Genomic DNA, 16,811 nt, shown 5'->3' with positions numbered 1-16,811 from the left:
AGTTAACCTGAAATGCGAGCTCCTCCACCCTCAACGTCTGATAATCAAAAGTCCATTGTGGATTAAATTAGAGCAGAGAGTAGCTCATTTGTACTTACCAAGTACTGTTTGTTAATATGCAAAAATGTCTTTCCAGCCAAGGATCCATTGTGGGTTTTTTTCCCAGTTCTATCTTCATTCCAGTAACAGTTTAAAATTAATGTTCATGTGGCAAAATTAATATTCCTCATTCTTGGCAGGTGGAGGCCTGCATGACAGCGACCAAAAGTCAAAGAGGTAAATTTAAGGAGCGTCTTAAAAGAGGACAAACAGCCTTGACAACAGAGGCAGCAGAGAGGTCAAGAGGTGATGTAGAGATATCCACCCAATATCGAATGCCTGTGCTCGATTATCCAGCTCAGCGGGATTGTTCACATTTTAGTTCCACTCATAGCGATCCGATCTTAGCCAGAGCATCCACAGCAATGGCTTCTCTTCCCATCCTTGCATTTTTATCTCTGGAATCCCTCAAGGATCTATCCTTGGGCTGCTTCTAATCTACGTGTTTACTCTTTGTAACATCATCCGCAGATGTGGAATCAGCTTCTACATGTACACACAGCTCTATCTCTTCATCACCACTCTTGACCCCTCTGCTGTCAATGTTGTCAGACTGCTTGTCCAATATCCAGTCGTGAATGAGCCACAATTTCCTTCAGTTAATCGTTGGGAAGACCTAAGTCATCACCTTTCAGCCCCAGCGCAAAATCCTTATCTTCACCACTGAATCCATCCTCCTCTTTGGTCACCGTCTTGAGATGAAAAAGACTGTTCGCAATCTCTGCATCCTATTCAACACTAAGCTGAGCACATGATTCCATATCCTCGCCATCACAAGGACTCGCTACTTTCAACTCCATAACGTTGCATCATCTGTTGCATCAACCCATCTGCTGCTAAAACCCTTAATCCTAATGATGTCACCTCCAGACTTGTATATGCCATTACTCTCCTAGCCTATTTATCATCCTGCATCCTACTAAAAGTAAGCTAATCCCGAACTCTACTGCTTGTATCCTACCATGCACCTAGTCTGACTCACCCATCACCCCTGTTTTCATTTACCTGAGTGGTTTCTGATCCCCAATACTTCATTTTTTTGATTCTGAGCCTTGTGCTTAAATCTGTTCAAGGCCTCGCCCTTCTCTCTTGAAGCTCCTCTCAGAGCGGTCTGTACTTCTGACTCTGGCCTCTTGCATCCAGACCTCCTTTCACATTCCTACTGTGTCTTCAGTTGCCTAGGCCCCACATTCTGGAATTTCTTCAGTAAACCACTCCACCTTCCTCACCTCCTTGAAGACTGACCTTCAGACCAAGCTTTTGGTTGCCTATACAAATATCTCTCTGGCTTGGTGTCCTTTTTTTGATTATTCCTTTGAAGCATCTCGGGATGTTTCTTCATGTTAAAGGCACTATATAAATGCAAGTTGTTCTTGATACTGCAGGGGAAAATGAGTAAACATAAGTCACATACGTAATAAAATTTGAACAGAAATAATCAGGCATAAATTAAGCAGCAACATGTTGAGCACCAACACACTGTACCACAAAGCAGTAGGACATATGTTTACATGATCCTTCACATACTAAGTCATGGATCTCAGTCACATTGGGTGTCAGCTAAATGTCTTCACACTGGCAAAAGAAGAAAGTCAGAATGAAAGTTGCCCTTGAACTGCTATCATGCACCATTGAATGTCTGTTCCAGAATGGCAGATTCAGAGTCCTGGCCTTATGTAATGTAAGGAGATAAGGAGTAGTATGGCAAAAAACTTCTAAAATAGGGAATCTCTTCCTTATGAATTAGTGGGAACGGAGTGAATCCCCAAATGTATAAAGTTACCTATCGTCTTTCACATCATTCAGCCATAAAGAGGAAAATGCAGTCTGGTGTCAGTGGAATCAATTACTCTCTAAATTTAATATGCATATTGAAGAGATTTGATTTTTGACATCTGTGAATAAAAATTTTGGTGAAAGTGAAGGGCATCACCTTTTTACAAAACTGGAACTGTTAGATGCTAATAGTAATGTAGTGAAATGTTTTTATTTGTCTAGACTGTACAACTCGTGGACAATTCAATACTCTGTCACAAAGATTCCACAGCAAGCGTTCAGAAGAGTTTAGTTTCCCAGAAGCCAAATCTGCAAACCACAAACGGGTGACAAAACAAAGTGAGAGGTAACTGAAATGGCAGTCCTCAATTGTGCTGCAGAAAAACTAAATTAACCTTTTTTTTAAAAAAAACAATTTCTGAGCAAAACCTTTCTGGCAAGGAATTACGACTCCAGTGTTCTGGGCAGGCTTTTGTGCCTATGCTGATGTGAGTGAGTAATCAAATTCACTCTGTGCCAACCACAACAAACGATTCAATTTATGTGTTTTTTTTATTACTTGCTCTTTTTATTGTAGCATAGTTGTTTGTTGTCTTGTTTAGATTTAGTTGTATTTAATTTCTTTTCCCCATTACTACTTTCTGATGGCCTCAATATATAATTTTTTCAATTTTCCTTCAATTTATCCTGACATTTTAAGATGGTGATCTCCTTATACCCATAAGATTATAGGGCACATTCACCAATCCTGCCATCCCTGCTCGGAGCCACACTCAAAAGGAATGTAGTGTAGAAAGTTGACACTACAATATTTTAGCCCAACCTCCATTTTATATTTTCTGAGTGAAGATCCCCATTCAGACCAAGGAATCTGTGAATTCACCAATGTAGTTTAAAACCTAATGGAAATCATTTTTTGTGTGTTGCATAATAAAAACATCGAATAATTATTCAGTGTTATTGCCTTTCAGCCCAACCAGTCCATGCTGGCATTTATGCTCCACTCACCTCCTTCCCATCCTTCCTTATCTAACGCCATCAGCATAACCCTTTATTCCCTTTTCCCTGAGATGCGTATCTAGTCTCCCCTTAAATGCATCTATGCTAGTCGCCTCAACCATTCCCTGTGGTAGCGAATTCCACATTCTCGCCACACACTGGATAAAGAAGTTTCTTCTGAATTCCCTGTTAGATTTCTTGGTGACTATCTTATATTGATGACCTCCAGTTTTGCGCTTCTGCACAAGTAGAAGTACTCTCTCTCTGTCTAATCTATCAAAACATTTCATAATTTTAAAGACCTCTATTAGATCACCCCTCAGCCTTCTCTTTTCAAGATTAAAGAGACCCAGCGTATTCATCCTTTCCTGATAGATATAACCTTGCTTTTTAGTACCATCTTTGTAAATTTCTTTTGCATGCTGTCTGGTGCCTCTATATCCTTTTTTAGAATATGGCGACCAGAATTATACACAGTACGCCAAGTGTGGTCGAACCATTGTTCAACACAGATTTAGCATAACGTCTCTACTTTTCAATTGTCTCTCTAGAAATAAACTCTTTTGGTTTATTTGACTATCCCACCGCCCACTACCCTTCACAAAATTTGGTGACATCTACAAATTTAGAAATTGTTTTTGATTCAACGTCTAAATTATTGATATAAATTGGGAAGAACTGAGGTCCCATCTTTTAATCAACTATGAAATATGTGTAATAGTGCCTCTGCTTTTTTTCCCCTAGATTCTTTTAAAATGACAGGTGTAATCCAGATAGACAAGAGGTTTTATCCTCTTTGAGTTTGAGTGTATTTAACAATGCTCCTCTTTATTTTAAATGCAGTTACAACATTTCTAATCTCATCTTCTGATGTCCTCTCCTCCTGATCAGTTTCCCTGGTAAATACTGAAGCAAAGTAATTATTTTATATTTCTACCATTTCACTACCACTCCCTGTGATTTATCCTGTCCATCCCTTAGTGAGCCAATTTACAAAGAAACCTTCACAAAAAAAGTTATCGCTTTACAAAATAAACCTGTTTAGGCACTCAACCTATTACTGTTCCTCCCCTCCCCTCTCTCTTTTGCTTTGTTAATTTCCATTAAATAACTTCCATTTCCCAGTTCTGACAAAGGGACCTACACCGGAAACATTAAATTTTCTTTTCTCTTTTCAAATTCTAACAGACCTGTTTTGTATCTACAGCATTTCTGGGACTTTAAATTCGGATTTGCAGCATTTGCATTTTCTTTATATTTGCAGTTTTTAATATTCAATTTCACAAAGAAAACTGGAATGTCTTATCATTTTGTCCCCTATTTGTTTTGCATGTGTGTTATGCTGTGCAGACATTCTATTGTATATATTCTTGACCCTGTAACAGGTAGAATCTAACTGAACAGTGTCTTCTAGATCCACTTCACCCTCCATTTTCTATCTTGATTTTGCTGAAAGATGCTGGCATATTTAAACAAACATTGTAATTTGCATGTAAAATGAAAATATGAGAATTGCCTTGGATAGGATCTATCAGCAGTAGAGCATATGGTACCTGATTCTACCAAAGATCTTAAAATGCTTTTTGTTAAAAATTAACTTGTTTTTTCTAAGAGTAATAAAGGAGCAGTGATCTTATTTTTCTGCCAGTTTTTGTGACTTGTGAACAACACAACTGCATGTTTTCACTTATCTATGCAATGAAAAATAGACTATGCTCACAGTTTCTTTCATGTTGCCTGGCCCCAGAACATGGCAAAGTTATTTTGTTGTTTTATTGTTTACACCGAATTTACAGCATAGAAACAGGTCATTTGGCCTAACTGGTCCATGTCAGCGTTTATGCTCCACATGAGCCTCCTCCCACCCCTCTTTACCTAACCCGAGCAGCATATCCTTCTAGTCCTTTCTCCCTCATGCATTTATTTAGCTTTTCCTTAAATGCATCTATGCCATTTGCCTGAACTACTCTTGGTGGTAGCAAGTTCCACATTCTAACCATTCTTCAGGTAAAGATGATTCTCCTGAATTCCTTATTGAATTTATTAGTGACTATCTTATAATTAGGACCCCTAATTTTAGTCTCCTTCACAAATGGAAACATCTTTTTTTTTACATCTACCCTAACAAACCTATTCATAATCTTAAAGACCTCTATCTGGTCATCCCTCAGTCTTCTCTTTTCTATGGGAAAGTACTCCAGCCATTCAGTGTTTCCTAATATTTATAATCTCGCGGTTCTGGTGTCCTTATAAATCTTTTTTTTTGCACCTTTTCTAATGCCTCTTTATACTTTTTTATAAGAGCAGAATTGTGCACAGTACCCTAAGGTGTGGTCTAACTAACGTTCTTTGTAATCATAACATAACTTCTCTGCTTTTCAATACTATTCCTCTAGAAATGAACCCCACTGCTTTTTTAATGGTCTTATTAACTACTTTCAGTACAAAAGCAAAATACTACAGATGCTGGAAATCTGAGATAAAAACAGAAAATGCTGGAAATACTCAGCAGGTCTGACAGTATCTGTGGAGAAGGAAACAGAGTTAACGGCCAGAATTTTACGGTAGGTGGACAGGAGCCAGCCACCGACTGAAAAGGCGGTGGCAAACCCGTGTCCGCCTCGCCTGGGGATCCAACCCATATTTTGTGGCTCCCTGGGCTTCAATTGGTATGAGGCGGGACTTCCACTCGCTTGAGGTAGGAAGTCCCACCTAATAGAGCTGCCGGCCAATCAGTGGGCCGGCAGCTCTGAGTCCCAGCAGCGCCACTAGGAGTGGTGGCCACTGCTGGGACTGCAACCCAGCATGAAGGGAAGATGCCTGAGAGCCGGGAAGATAGGTAGGTTTTGGTTGTCTCGCTGTGGGTAATCGGTCAGGCCCCAGCAATGCAAAGGTGGTTGATTGGGGGGGAAGGGGGACGTGTTGGGTCTTGGGGGTGGATGGATTGGCGGGGGCAGCCCTCCTTTGGGCACAGGGTGCCCGATCATGAGGGCCACCCCGGGACACTGAAGCCGCCTGGTTTTGCCAGGAGGCTTCTTCGGTCCTCAGTCGCCCGACTAGCCACACCACCACCATCCCACTCAGCAGGGTGAGGTAAAGTTCAGCCCAATGTTTCAGGCCTGTGACCTTTCACCAGAACTGGGAAAAGTTAGAAATGTAATAGGTTTTGAGCAAGTAAAAGGGGGGAGGGTGGGAAAAAAGATCAAGAGGGAAGGTCCATGATACGGTGGAGGAGAGAGTAAATGACAAAAGGGTTCATGGTGAAAGGCCAAGGGGAGTAATGATGGGACAAGTAAAGAAACAAAAGATGTGAGTATTTCCAACATTTTCTGTATTTGCTACTTGTAGTGATTTGTGTATCTGTACCCCTAGATCCCTTTGCTTCTCTACCCCATTTAGACTGTTATTTTCCAAGGAGTATGTGTTCTCCTTATTCTTACCAAAAGGCACCACCGCACACTTATCCATATTGAAATTCATTTACCAGTTACACATCTATTCAGCAAGTACGTGCATGCTTCACCATATTTAAAAAAAATTATTGCAATCTATATTCAAAAGGAAATTACAGTTTGATTAGTGAGTGCTAATATTAATGCTTTATTTTGTAGTTTTTTCTTCAAGTTGTTTTAATCTTTTTCAGAATAGTTCCTAGTTGCACCTTTTTTCAGAATTTAAGTAGTTTTTTAGTACTTTGAACAAGAAGGAGACTTTCGTTCCTCTGTAACAGAAATTCCCTTATCCCTGTCCTTTCTATTGCAGCACAGCATTGAAATCATATGTTGCTGGTGACAAGGAAAATGATTCAAATTTAACAGAATTTTAGTATGCCATTAAATACGCTGTACATTGTAATGTGGTACTAAATCTAGTTATTATTGTGTCTGAGAATAAATCCAGTGTGCCAGTACTCATGCAATGGAAGTGGGTTTCAAATTACTTCAGCAATATTTATTCCAAGATGCTGCTGGGCAATTAAATAAAACATTATCTCCATTTAACATCAGTGCAAATGAAATTTAAAATGATCATAGAGTTCTTTAAGCTCAGCTGCAGAATAATCCTCCCCATTGAGATCATCTTGCAATAGCTGTTCCAAATTAATCAAGGTTCTGAAAGGTGACACTGATTTGAGAGCAGCAGTAATGAAAGGATTCGTAGTTCAAATCTAGCTATAAAAGAGGAAAAGACAGTGTTCATCTGAGGAAAGATGAAAGCGGTTTTGTCAGAACACTGGAGAATTAAAGCCAGATATTAGCAGTTACTATGTTCATGTTACTATGTTCATGCAAGCACTGATCCTATTTTAAAATAGTAAATGGAGAAATGCCGTAACTTGTAGGCTATAGTGTCAAGGGAAGTTAAATGGACTATGCATCATTTATAAGTTAGAAAGAAGATTGCCCAAGGTAGATTTCCCTGTGCCTCCCTTCCCATTTCATACACAAATATAAAGTATACAATATTACTTGAGATTCAGTTGGCGTTGGGCCCATTCTTTCTAATTTGTATCATGTTTCTGTTATGTTCTCAGTTTTCGAGATGATATTGTGTGCTCATTTCCTTTAGAGATGTGGAAGTTCAGGAAAAGGTTTCCAACTCCGCCTCTATACAGCTTGACAACTGTGGGACTGAACTGGAAAATCTAAGGAGAAAGGTAGGATTGTAACACTTTATCATATGTTTCAAATATTCTGTAAATTATATTACTGTTTGGATTTCACTTTTGAGTTCTAAAAATAATTTGCACAATAAATTTAGCGAATTTGTTTGCATTCTATATTACACCAACCATTTTTCTTTTGAATTATTTTTGTTGTTTATCAAAGTGACGGATATTTTGACACCCCAAGTCAGCATCAAGGACTACCAGGTCGAACAAATTCATATACTCAGTAAAGCTCCACACTTTACTTCGACAATGTGCCTTAATGGCAACCTTGGTAGAATGTACTTCAATGCATCACAGATGCCAGACTTCAGCCAATTCGATTCACTCCGCGTGATATCAAGAAACGACTGAAGACACTGGATACTGCAGAAGCTATGGGCCCCGGCAATAGTACTGAAGACCCGTGCTCCAGAACTTGCCGCGCCCCTAGCCAAGCTGTTCCAGTACAGCTACAACACTGGCATCTACCCTGCAATGTGGAAAATTGCCCAGGTATGTCCTGTACACAAAAAGCAGGACAAGTCCAACCCAGCCAATTACCGCCCCATCAGCCTACTCTCAATCATCAGTAAAGTGATGGAAGGTGTCATCAACAGTGCCATCAAGCGGCACTTGCTTAGCAATAACCTGCTCAGTGATGCTCAGTTTGGGTTCCGCCAGAGCCACTCCGCTCCTGACCTCATTACAGCCTTGGTTCAAACATGGACAAAAGAGCTGAACTCAAGAGGTGAGGTGAGAGTGACTGCCCTTGACATCAAGGCAGCATTTGACCGAGTATGGCATCAAGGAGCCCTAGCAAAACTGAGGTCAATGGGAATCAGGGGGAAAACCCTCCAGTAGCTGGAGTCATACCTAGCGCAAAGGAAGATGGTTGTGGTTGTTGGAGGTCAATCATCTGAGCTCCAGGACAGCACTGCAAGAGTTCCTCAGGGTAGTGTCCTAGGCCCAACCATCTTCAGCTGCTTCATCAATGACCTTCCTTCAATCATAAGGTCAGAAGTGGGGATGTTCGCTGATGATTGCACACTGTTCAGCACCATTCGTGACCCCTCAGATACTGAAGCAGTCCATGACGAAATGCAGCAAGACCTGGACAATATCCAGGATTGGGCTGATAAGTGGCAAGTAACATTCGCGCCACACAAGTGCCAGGCAATGACCATCTCCAACAAGAGAGAATCTAACCATCTCCCCTTGACATTCAACGGCATTACCATCGCTGAATCCCCCACTATCAACATCCTAGGGGCCAACATTGACCAGAAACTGAACTGGAGTAGCCATGTAAATACCGTGGCTACAAGAGCAGGTCAGAGGCTAGGAATCCTGAGGCGAGTAACTCACCTCCTGACTCCCCAAAACCTGTCCACCATCTGAAAGGCACAAGTCAGGAGTGTGATGGAATGCTCTCCACTTGTCTGGATGGGTGCAGCTCCAACAACACTCAAGAAGCTCGACACCATCCAGGACAAAGCAGCCCGCTTGATTGGCACCCCATCTACAAATATTCACTCCCTCCACCATCGACGCACAGTGGCAGCAGTGTGTACCATCTACAGATGCACTGCAGCAATGCACCAAGGCTCCTTAGACAGCGCCTTCCAAACCCACGACCTCTACCAACTAGAAGGACAAGCGCAGCAAATACATGGGAACACCACCACCTGCAAGTTCCCCTCCAAGTCACACACCATCCTGACTTGGAACTATATCACCGTTCCTTCACTGTCGCTGGGTCAAAATCCTGGAACTCCCTTCCTAACAGCACTGTGGGTATACCTACCCCAAATGGATTGCAGCAGTTCAAGAAGGCAGCTTACCACCACCTTCTCAAGGGCAATTAGGGATGGGCAATAAATGCTGGCCTGGCCAGCAACGCCCACATCCCATGAATGAATAAAAAAAAATGCACAGTTATATTTCCCACATCAACTTTTCTTACGAAACTCCTGAATGAGATTGCTGATTTGTCCCAAGATGTGGCTAGTGTTGTATTCATAACTGCCATAAATGAGTATAAAATTGAGCCATAGAGTTATCAAGGCACAGAAGGAGGCCACTGGGCCCATTGAGTCTGTGCCGGCTCTTTGTAGAGCAATCCAGTCAGTCCCATTCCTCCGCTCTATCCCCATAGCCCTGTAAGTTTATTTCCCTCAAGTGCCCATCCAATTTCCTTTTGAAATCATTGATCGTCTCCACTTTCACCATCCTAGTAGGCAGCGAGTTCCAGGTCATTACCACTCGCTGTGTAAAAACAAAAGTTCTTCTTCACATCCCCCTTGTACCCAAAACCTTAAATCTGTGTCCCCTAGTCCTTGTGCTGTCAGCTAATGGGAACAGCTTTTCTTTGTTTACCTTATCTAAACCTGTCATAATCGTGTACACCTCTATCAAATCACCCCTCAATCTCCTTTGCTGCAAGGAGAACAACCTTAACTTCTCCAACCTAACCTTATAACCAAATTCCCTCATCCCTGGAACTATTCTGGTAAATGTCCTCTGCATCCTTTCAAGGACCTTCACATTTTTCCTTAACTGTGGTGACCAGAACTCGACACAAGACTCTACTTGTGGCCCAACCAGTGCTTTATAAAGGGTCAGTATAACTTCCCTGTTTTTGTACTCAATACCTCTAAGAAGCCCAAGATCCCATATGCTTTGTTAATTACTCTCAAAACCTCCTGTCCCTTCAGCGATATGGCACACAAACCCCAGCTCCCTCTGGATTGTGCAATTAGAAATGTGCCATTTAGCCTATATTGCCTTTCCCTATCCCTTCTACCAAAATGCATCAGCTCACACTTCTCTGTATTAAATTCCATTTGCCACATGTCTGCCCATTCTGCTAGCCTATCTATGGCCTGTTGCAGCCAACTGGTATCATCCTCACTGTTCACTCCTCCAAGTTTAGTACCATCAGCAAATTTTGCAATGTTACTGTGTATTCCATATATATAAATACTATATATATAAAAATAAATATCAGAAAAAGGCAGTGGTCCTAGCACTGAACCTTGGGATGCACCACTTCTACCATTGTCCAATCTGAAAACAAGCATTTACTGCGACTCACAGTTTTCTGTCCTTAAGCCAATTTTTTTTTTATCCAAGCTGACACTGATCCTCCTATTCCATGCAAATTGTCAAACTTAGTTTAGGAACTTAAAATCCATAGAGAAAGGGAGACTTTCCTACCAACAGGCTGTACTGGAATTAAACTGAGGGAAAAGAATATTGGCCTGGTGTTTACATTAGGTTGCGATGGTTTCTTCAGCATAATTCACCAAATATCAGCCAAACCAGCGCAAAAGATTGGGAATTTCAAGTGCAAATTACGTCCAGTACAAATAGAGTTTCTGTGATCTGTTGCACTGGTTTAAAAAAACATCGCGCAAGAAACCAGCCCTGCCCACAAAACTGGCTATGTCCCAGACCGAATGAATCATCATAGTGAGTTTCGAATAATTGCACCTGTTTGCAGGCCTTCAAGGAGGCTTTTAAAATTAAGCTGTTTTTCTTCAGCACAAGTACACAAATAGCTACATTTTAAAAACATTACTTTTTAAAAATTTACTAAGAAACTGACTACTGTGCACTAATGCATCAAGTAAATGGTTCTGTATAGTATTTTAAAGTCATTTTCAGTCATTTTAAAAGTGTTACTTACAGATGGTAGACTAGATACTGATTTTTAAAAATGCTTATTTTTGTAATAAACCCATTTTCAGGGGCATTGATAAAGCTGCACCAGATTACAGCTCTTAAATACCTCAAATAATATTTTTATGAGTCAATTCTTTAAAAAAAAAAATTTGTCCTATTGCGCTGGTTCATGGTAGATTTTATGTTCAGTGAAACGCGTGTAATTTTGAACACGATTTGTACCTGGATCACCAATTATGTCCAAAGTGGAAACTCCTGCCCATTATGTTAACTGCCTGCACATACTAGCTCTCCCCAAATTAACCTGTTTTACCTGTGGTTTGAGCCACACATTGGGATAGTATCAGTCTTTTTCAATTTTATCCAGAATCTTGACATCAGGTCCCCATTACTAAAAGGAATACACACCCTGACCTATTCTATAACTTGTTCTGACTTCTCCCGAAGCAACAAGCTACAGCTTGCTGTGCTCCAGTTGCAGTCCTTTTTTTAAATTTCAAATGTACATAACTGAAGTCACAAATATTTAATTAGTGTGCTTGCAGTCCGGAAAGGTATTTAACCCACAGTTACTACAAATATAATAGACCGGCCAGTTGCATCGCAATGGTCTTTTATGGTCCTATATTCCCTATATATACCTGAAAATTACATGATTCTTATTGTTCATTCTGGAATAGCATGGGGTTTTGGTGTATTCACACAGAACTGGGCATTCAGTTTCCTTTGCATATTCATCAGTATCAACCTTTACTTTGAAAAGTATTTTTGTTTTCCTTTTAAGTTTAAGTTGAGTTTCCTTACATCAATAGGATGGCTCAATAGGTAGGCACAGCAGTAATACAGTGCTGAACCTAGCTAGCACTGAGTCTAGGCCATACAGACCAGGAGGTTCCTAGGTTCAGTCCTTGAGGTCTAGCCTGAATTAGTCAATCTAATTTGGGGTGACAATGTAAGCCAGGATTCTTATAATAACTAAATTTCTGGGTAATAGTATTAATGATGGTATACATCAAAAAAAGTAATGCTTTGAAAATGAGAAAGAAATCGAGACAAGTAGTTTGTCAACCTTAAACATGATTCTTTTAAATATATATATATATAGATAGAAAAGCTTGAAGCTCACTTGAAACTAACAGGCTGCATTGATAAGGATGGAAATGTAAGACGTGAAGATGAACGTTGGCAGAAAGATCCATGCACTTTGTGCCACTGTAAGGTAGGAAATGAAACTCTGAAAGTTGTAAAGTGATCAAACTGCCAGTTATTTAAGCAAAGCTTGAGAATAGTAGCATTGTACATTGAACCAAATGCATCTATCTGCATTCTCAATTTTATAGGGGTGAAAATTCAGCTTTGGTGGGGAAATTGGGTGGGGTGTATAACAGGTGGGCAATTCACTACCAGCACTCCCACCAAAATTGCATTTCACCAGATGATGAGGTAGCTTGGCAAGAATTTACTCCACAAGACATAAGTTAATTCCGTGCTGTAGAACAAGGAAACATCCCATCTCCACAGGGACCAATTAGAACAGGAAATTTAAAACAGATATTTAGTGATTGTTTTAGAGTGTTTCAGCTGACAATAGATTGTCCAACCTCTGAATTCACTGATAAATGCATGTACAAAGTAGTGCTCGCTTCAGAGTTATTTCTGATGCTGGTGTTGGTAATAATAGCTGAGGGATAGTGCCACCTAAAATTCTGTGTTTTCATCAGCTAGACTTCTTATGTAAATTCATTTTGATTATAGGTATGGCAGTGTAATGGTTATGTTACTGGACTTGTAATTCAGAGGTCTGCACTAATAATCCAGAGAACATAAATTCAAACTTGGCAGTTTGAATTTGGTTTTAAAAAATCTGGCAATAAAATGTGATCATTAACTGTTCTCTTAAGTGGCCTAGCAAGCACTGAACTGTATCTAGGGATGGACATTAAAAGCTGATCTTGCCAGAGATGACATACTGGGAGAATGGTTGAAAACCTCTTTTGAGGGGTGAATGTATTGTGAATCTTCATGGAAGTCCATTTAATCCAGTACTGCTGTTTAAAAGTTTTCTGGTGTGTCTGTCCGCACGTCAGGCATCGTAAATGAAAATTTATGTATGACACCTTTTGAAAATAGCATTAAAAAGGGAGAAAGTATGCTACTCATTTCCTACAGTTTTTTCTGATCTTGGAGGAGGAGATAACTATTTATAAAAAACTACTAACCTACAGAGAAACTTTCCCAGCAACAGAAAATACCTTCTAATTGAATTCTGATTAACCTTAATAGCAATTAGCCTCAAATTGGCTTCATGATTTATATATTTAGAACTATTAGACTGATGGCCTTAGCGAGGGGCCAATTACTCGCAGCTCTACCATAGCAACAGAGTAATGCCTTATGTGTTACATGTCCTTATAAAACAGCATGCCCTCCAAACTGCGACGAATAATTCCATAGGTGACTGTCTCGAATATATAGTCAGTGTATTTTTCTCTTGATCTTAAAGTCAGTTAATTGTATGGAACAAGCCCCAAAATATTGCACAGATCAACCAAGGCAGAAAAATAGAACTCTCCAGCTGCCCAACTTCAGTCCAAAATGTAGAGTATAATTTAGTATTTTTATCATTGTTCCAGCTCTTGTGCTATTCACTTTAGAAATTCTTTAGAAAACTTTGAGGAATTTCAGTCCTCACCATGAAATGTATTAACTATATTTATATACTGTACATGCTAACAGATCACCCATGGTGTTGCTCATGGTGAGGTGGGGAATATGCTGTTTTGTATCAGTAAGGGTTTTATCAGCACAATGTGATGAGAAATGTAACCGGGAAAGTGTTAGAGGATTTAAGTGTGATACATACAAAAAGTGTATGCTATAAAGAATCTTTTTAATGTATTACCAGTGCCATGGCATTGCACCTAAACTGCATTAAATCTTGACTCCCTAATATGAAGCACGGTTTGAAAATGGGAATAATTGGGCACACAGACATAATTCAGTCCCCATTTTAAAGTCATTCATTGTTTATAAGATAAATAAACATAAGGTACAATATATTAATCTTGCAGCTGCACACATTTCCTCTCAATGCCTGAGCTATAATAATGGGAAAGAGTGATATTTTATCCTCTTTTGTGGGGACACTGATTATGGTAAATTCACATAAGCAGGAACTATTATAGATATGCCCATAGGAATTTACAATGGGAAAAGTTTACTGGAAATATGCACAGGCATTTTGCTGTAGAGCTTCCGCTAGATTATTTCTCAAATAGTCAAACCAGCTCAAAAAAAATGAAGAGATTTCAAGTGCAGTTACATCCAAAGCAAATTGAGTTTCTGCTATCTTCTGAGCTGGTTTAAAAAAAAAATCACATTGGAAACATGCCACATCCAAAAAAACAGCCATGCCCCCAGATCAAGTAAATCACTATTGCGAATTTCCACTCATTGTGCCTGTCGAGGAGGTTCTTAATTTTTTTCAGGCACAAGGGCAGTAATAGGCACCTTTTTAAAAGTGGTGATTCCACTCGACTGCTTTTGTTTTATCAGTGCAAGTTGCCCAAAATCAGTGTAATCAGCATAGAAAATTGAGGAATTTTAAGTGCAAATGCATTTCTGCTATCTTTTGTACTAGTTTAAAAAACCATTGGGCTAGAAACTGGCCCCGCACACAAAATCTGACCAGTCCGCCAGGGTGAATTAACCACCATTGGGAGTTTCAACTAATTGCATTCGTTTATAGGCCTTCGAGAAGGTGCTGTGATCCCAATAGAGGCCAGTAGTTTTTTAAAAAGAAACTCAAACACTCAGTTATTAACATAATTAAGCCACAAGACTTCACGTTTTAAACACAAACCTTTACTGTACAAGAGTTAAACAAAGCAAGCACTACTAACTTAACTCTATAGTTTGTAATCACTTATACATTAAACCCAAAAATCCCAACAAACACTCCCCATTTGACTTTTACTTCCTCCCAAGGGTTCCCCTGTACTTTACAGGATCTTGAGGGTTCATTCACTTCTCTAGGGACCAATACAAGGCATGCCACAACACTCAGGAATTCACTCCAATTCTCCTTAGTTTCCCAGCAATCTTCCGAGGTGTGGTGTTTCTTGGGGATTCTCCCTCTACCAACCAACTAGGCAAACCCTCCAGCCACGAATTTGGATTTCTTCAGCCTGAGCCTCACTCGCATCATTGCATTGCGTAGTGACTTCAAATCAGAAAGCACCCTTCACTCCTGATAGCCCTTTGCTAATGGGTCTAGCTGCTTCCAAACACCAACAGAACTTTCTGTGAGCAATCACAGAGATAAAACACAAGATCAAAGGGAATTCCCCTACATAATTTATCTCCATAGTAATGTGGTACATCTGGGATATCCCAGATAGAAATTTAAGCTAATTAACTCCAACTCCAAAACATCCCTTTGATTCTGGATACCCAAATGAATATTGCAAACAAAGACAGGGCAATTCTCTTCAGAATTACTGACTTCAGTTCCCCAACTAACCGGGTCCACCTGTTGTTTTATGGCTATCACCCCTCTACACATGGAAAGACCTTTGAAGTGAAAATAGCTTGGGTAGTCTGCCAATCTCCAAGTTCCAGAGTTTCAATTACCTTGCATCTACAAATTTAATTTCCTCAAAACTGAAAGTGACTTCTTTAAAAAAAAATAATATAAACCATGAATTAGATGATTGTAACAAAGCCCATCAAAATTAAACTGGAATTTTTGGGCACAAAGACACTAATAGATACATTTTAAAAGGTTTAGAATGCAATTCTTTTTTAATTTACTGAGTAACTGATTACTGTACTCAAATAACTAGAAAATAGTTTTGTATATCTGTAAAGTCATTTTCACTCATTTAAAATAAGGCTATTCAGAGGCGGTGGATTAACACTGATTTAAAAATGCTTATATTTTGTGATTAAAACCATTTTCAGTTATATTAATCAAACTTCACTAAGTTATCGCTCTTAAATATATCAAGGAATTTCGTTTTATAAAGCAAAATGTTTTTAAAATGTAACATTTTTTAAATGCCCAATTGCGTTGGTTCAAGGCAGATTTTGTGTTTAGTATGCAAATATGTTTGAGCGGGAGGGTTGGGAAGATAGAGTACAATTTTGAGTGCAGTATGTGTTTGGATTGCTGTTTGCACCCAAAATGGAAACTCTGCCCCAACATTTTAAATATTACTGGTTGACCTCCTGTGGTATTGTACATTGGGAGTCAAAACCAACTGGTGTCTTCAGGTCAAACACAATTAGATGGTGAGGTATAACTGGACCAGGGTTGAGGGCCGACTGTAATACTCGATACAGAAAAAGCATGATTCTACACAGCTGAGGAGGATGGGGATGGTGGGAGATGGAGAGGACAGGGACAGGAGAATAGAAGGGATAAGGAGGGGATGGTAGCAGAGAAGAGGAGGGGGATTGGAAGATGAGATTGGGAAATTGAGACAGGTTCCCTGCAGACCACAATGGGAAGACGGGAAATGTTTGCGGGAGGAAAGGGCGCAAATGGAGGGAAAGAGGGTTCCCGGGATTATTTTTAATACGTGTGTATTAAAAGGTACTG

At 39.8% G+C, this 16,811-nt stretch overlaps 1 protein-coding gene across 3 annotated transcripts in view; it reads left to right on the top strand.

Annotated features, from left to right (window-relative positions):
- Positions 1–16,811, top strand: part of LOC137378176 (peroxidasin homolog) — a 272,519-nt gene that overhangs the window by 244,123 nt on the left and 11,585 nt on the right. For 2 of the 3 annotated variants that reach the window (XM_068048332.1, XM_068048334.1), the window contains 3 exons: positions 2,098–2,221; positions 7,444–7,531; positions 12,315–12,428. In XM_068048332.1, the coding sequence (XP_067904433.1) occupies positions 2,098–2,221; positions 7,444–7,531; positions 12,315–12,428 (326 nt within the window). Of the gene's footprint in view, positions 1–2,097; positions 2,222–7,408; positions 7,532–12,314; positions 12,429–16,811 lie in introns of those variants that run through there. The other variant, XM_068048333.1, reaches the window with a different exon arrangement.

Source organism: Heterodontus francisci, chromosome 16 (genome assembly GCF_036365525.1).
Source record: "Heterodontus francisci isolate sHetFra1 chromosome 16, sHetFra1.hap1, whole genome shotgun sequence".
NCBI lineage: Eukaryota > Metazoa > Chordata > Chondrichthyes > Heterodontiformes > Heterodontidae > Heterodontus > Heterodontus francisci.
Note: the sequence above shows the minus strand (reverse complement) of the source record. Positions and strands in the feature narration are given on the sequence as shown.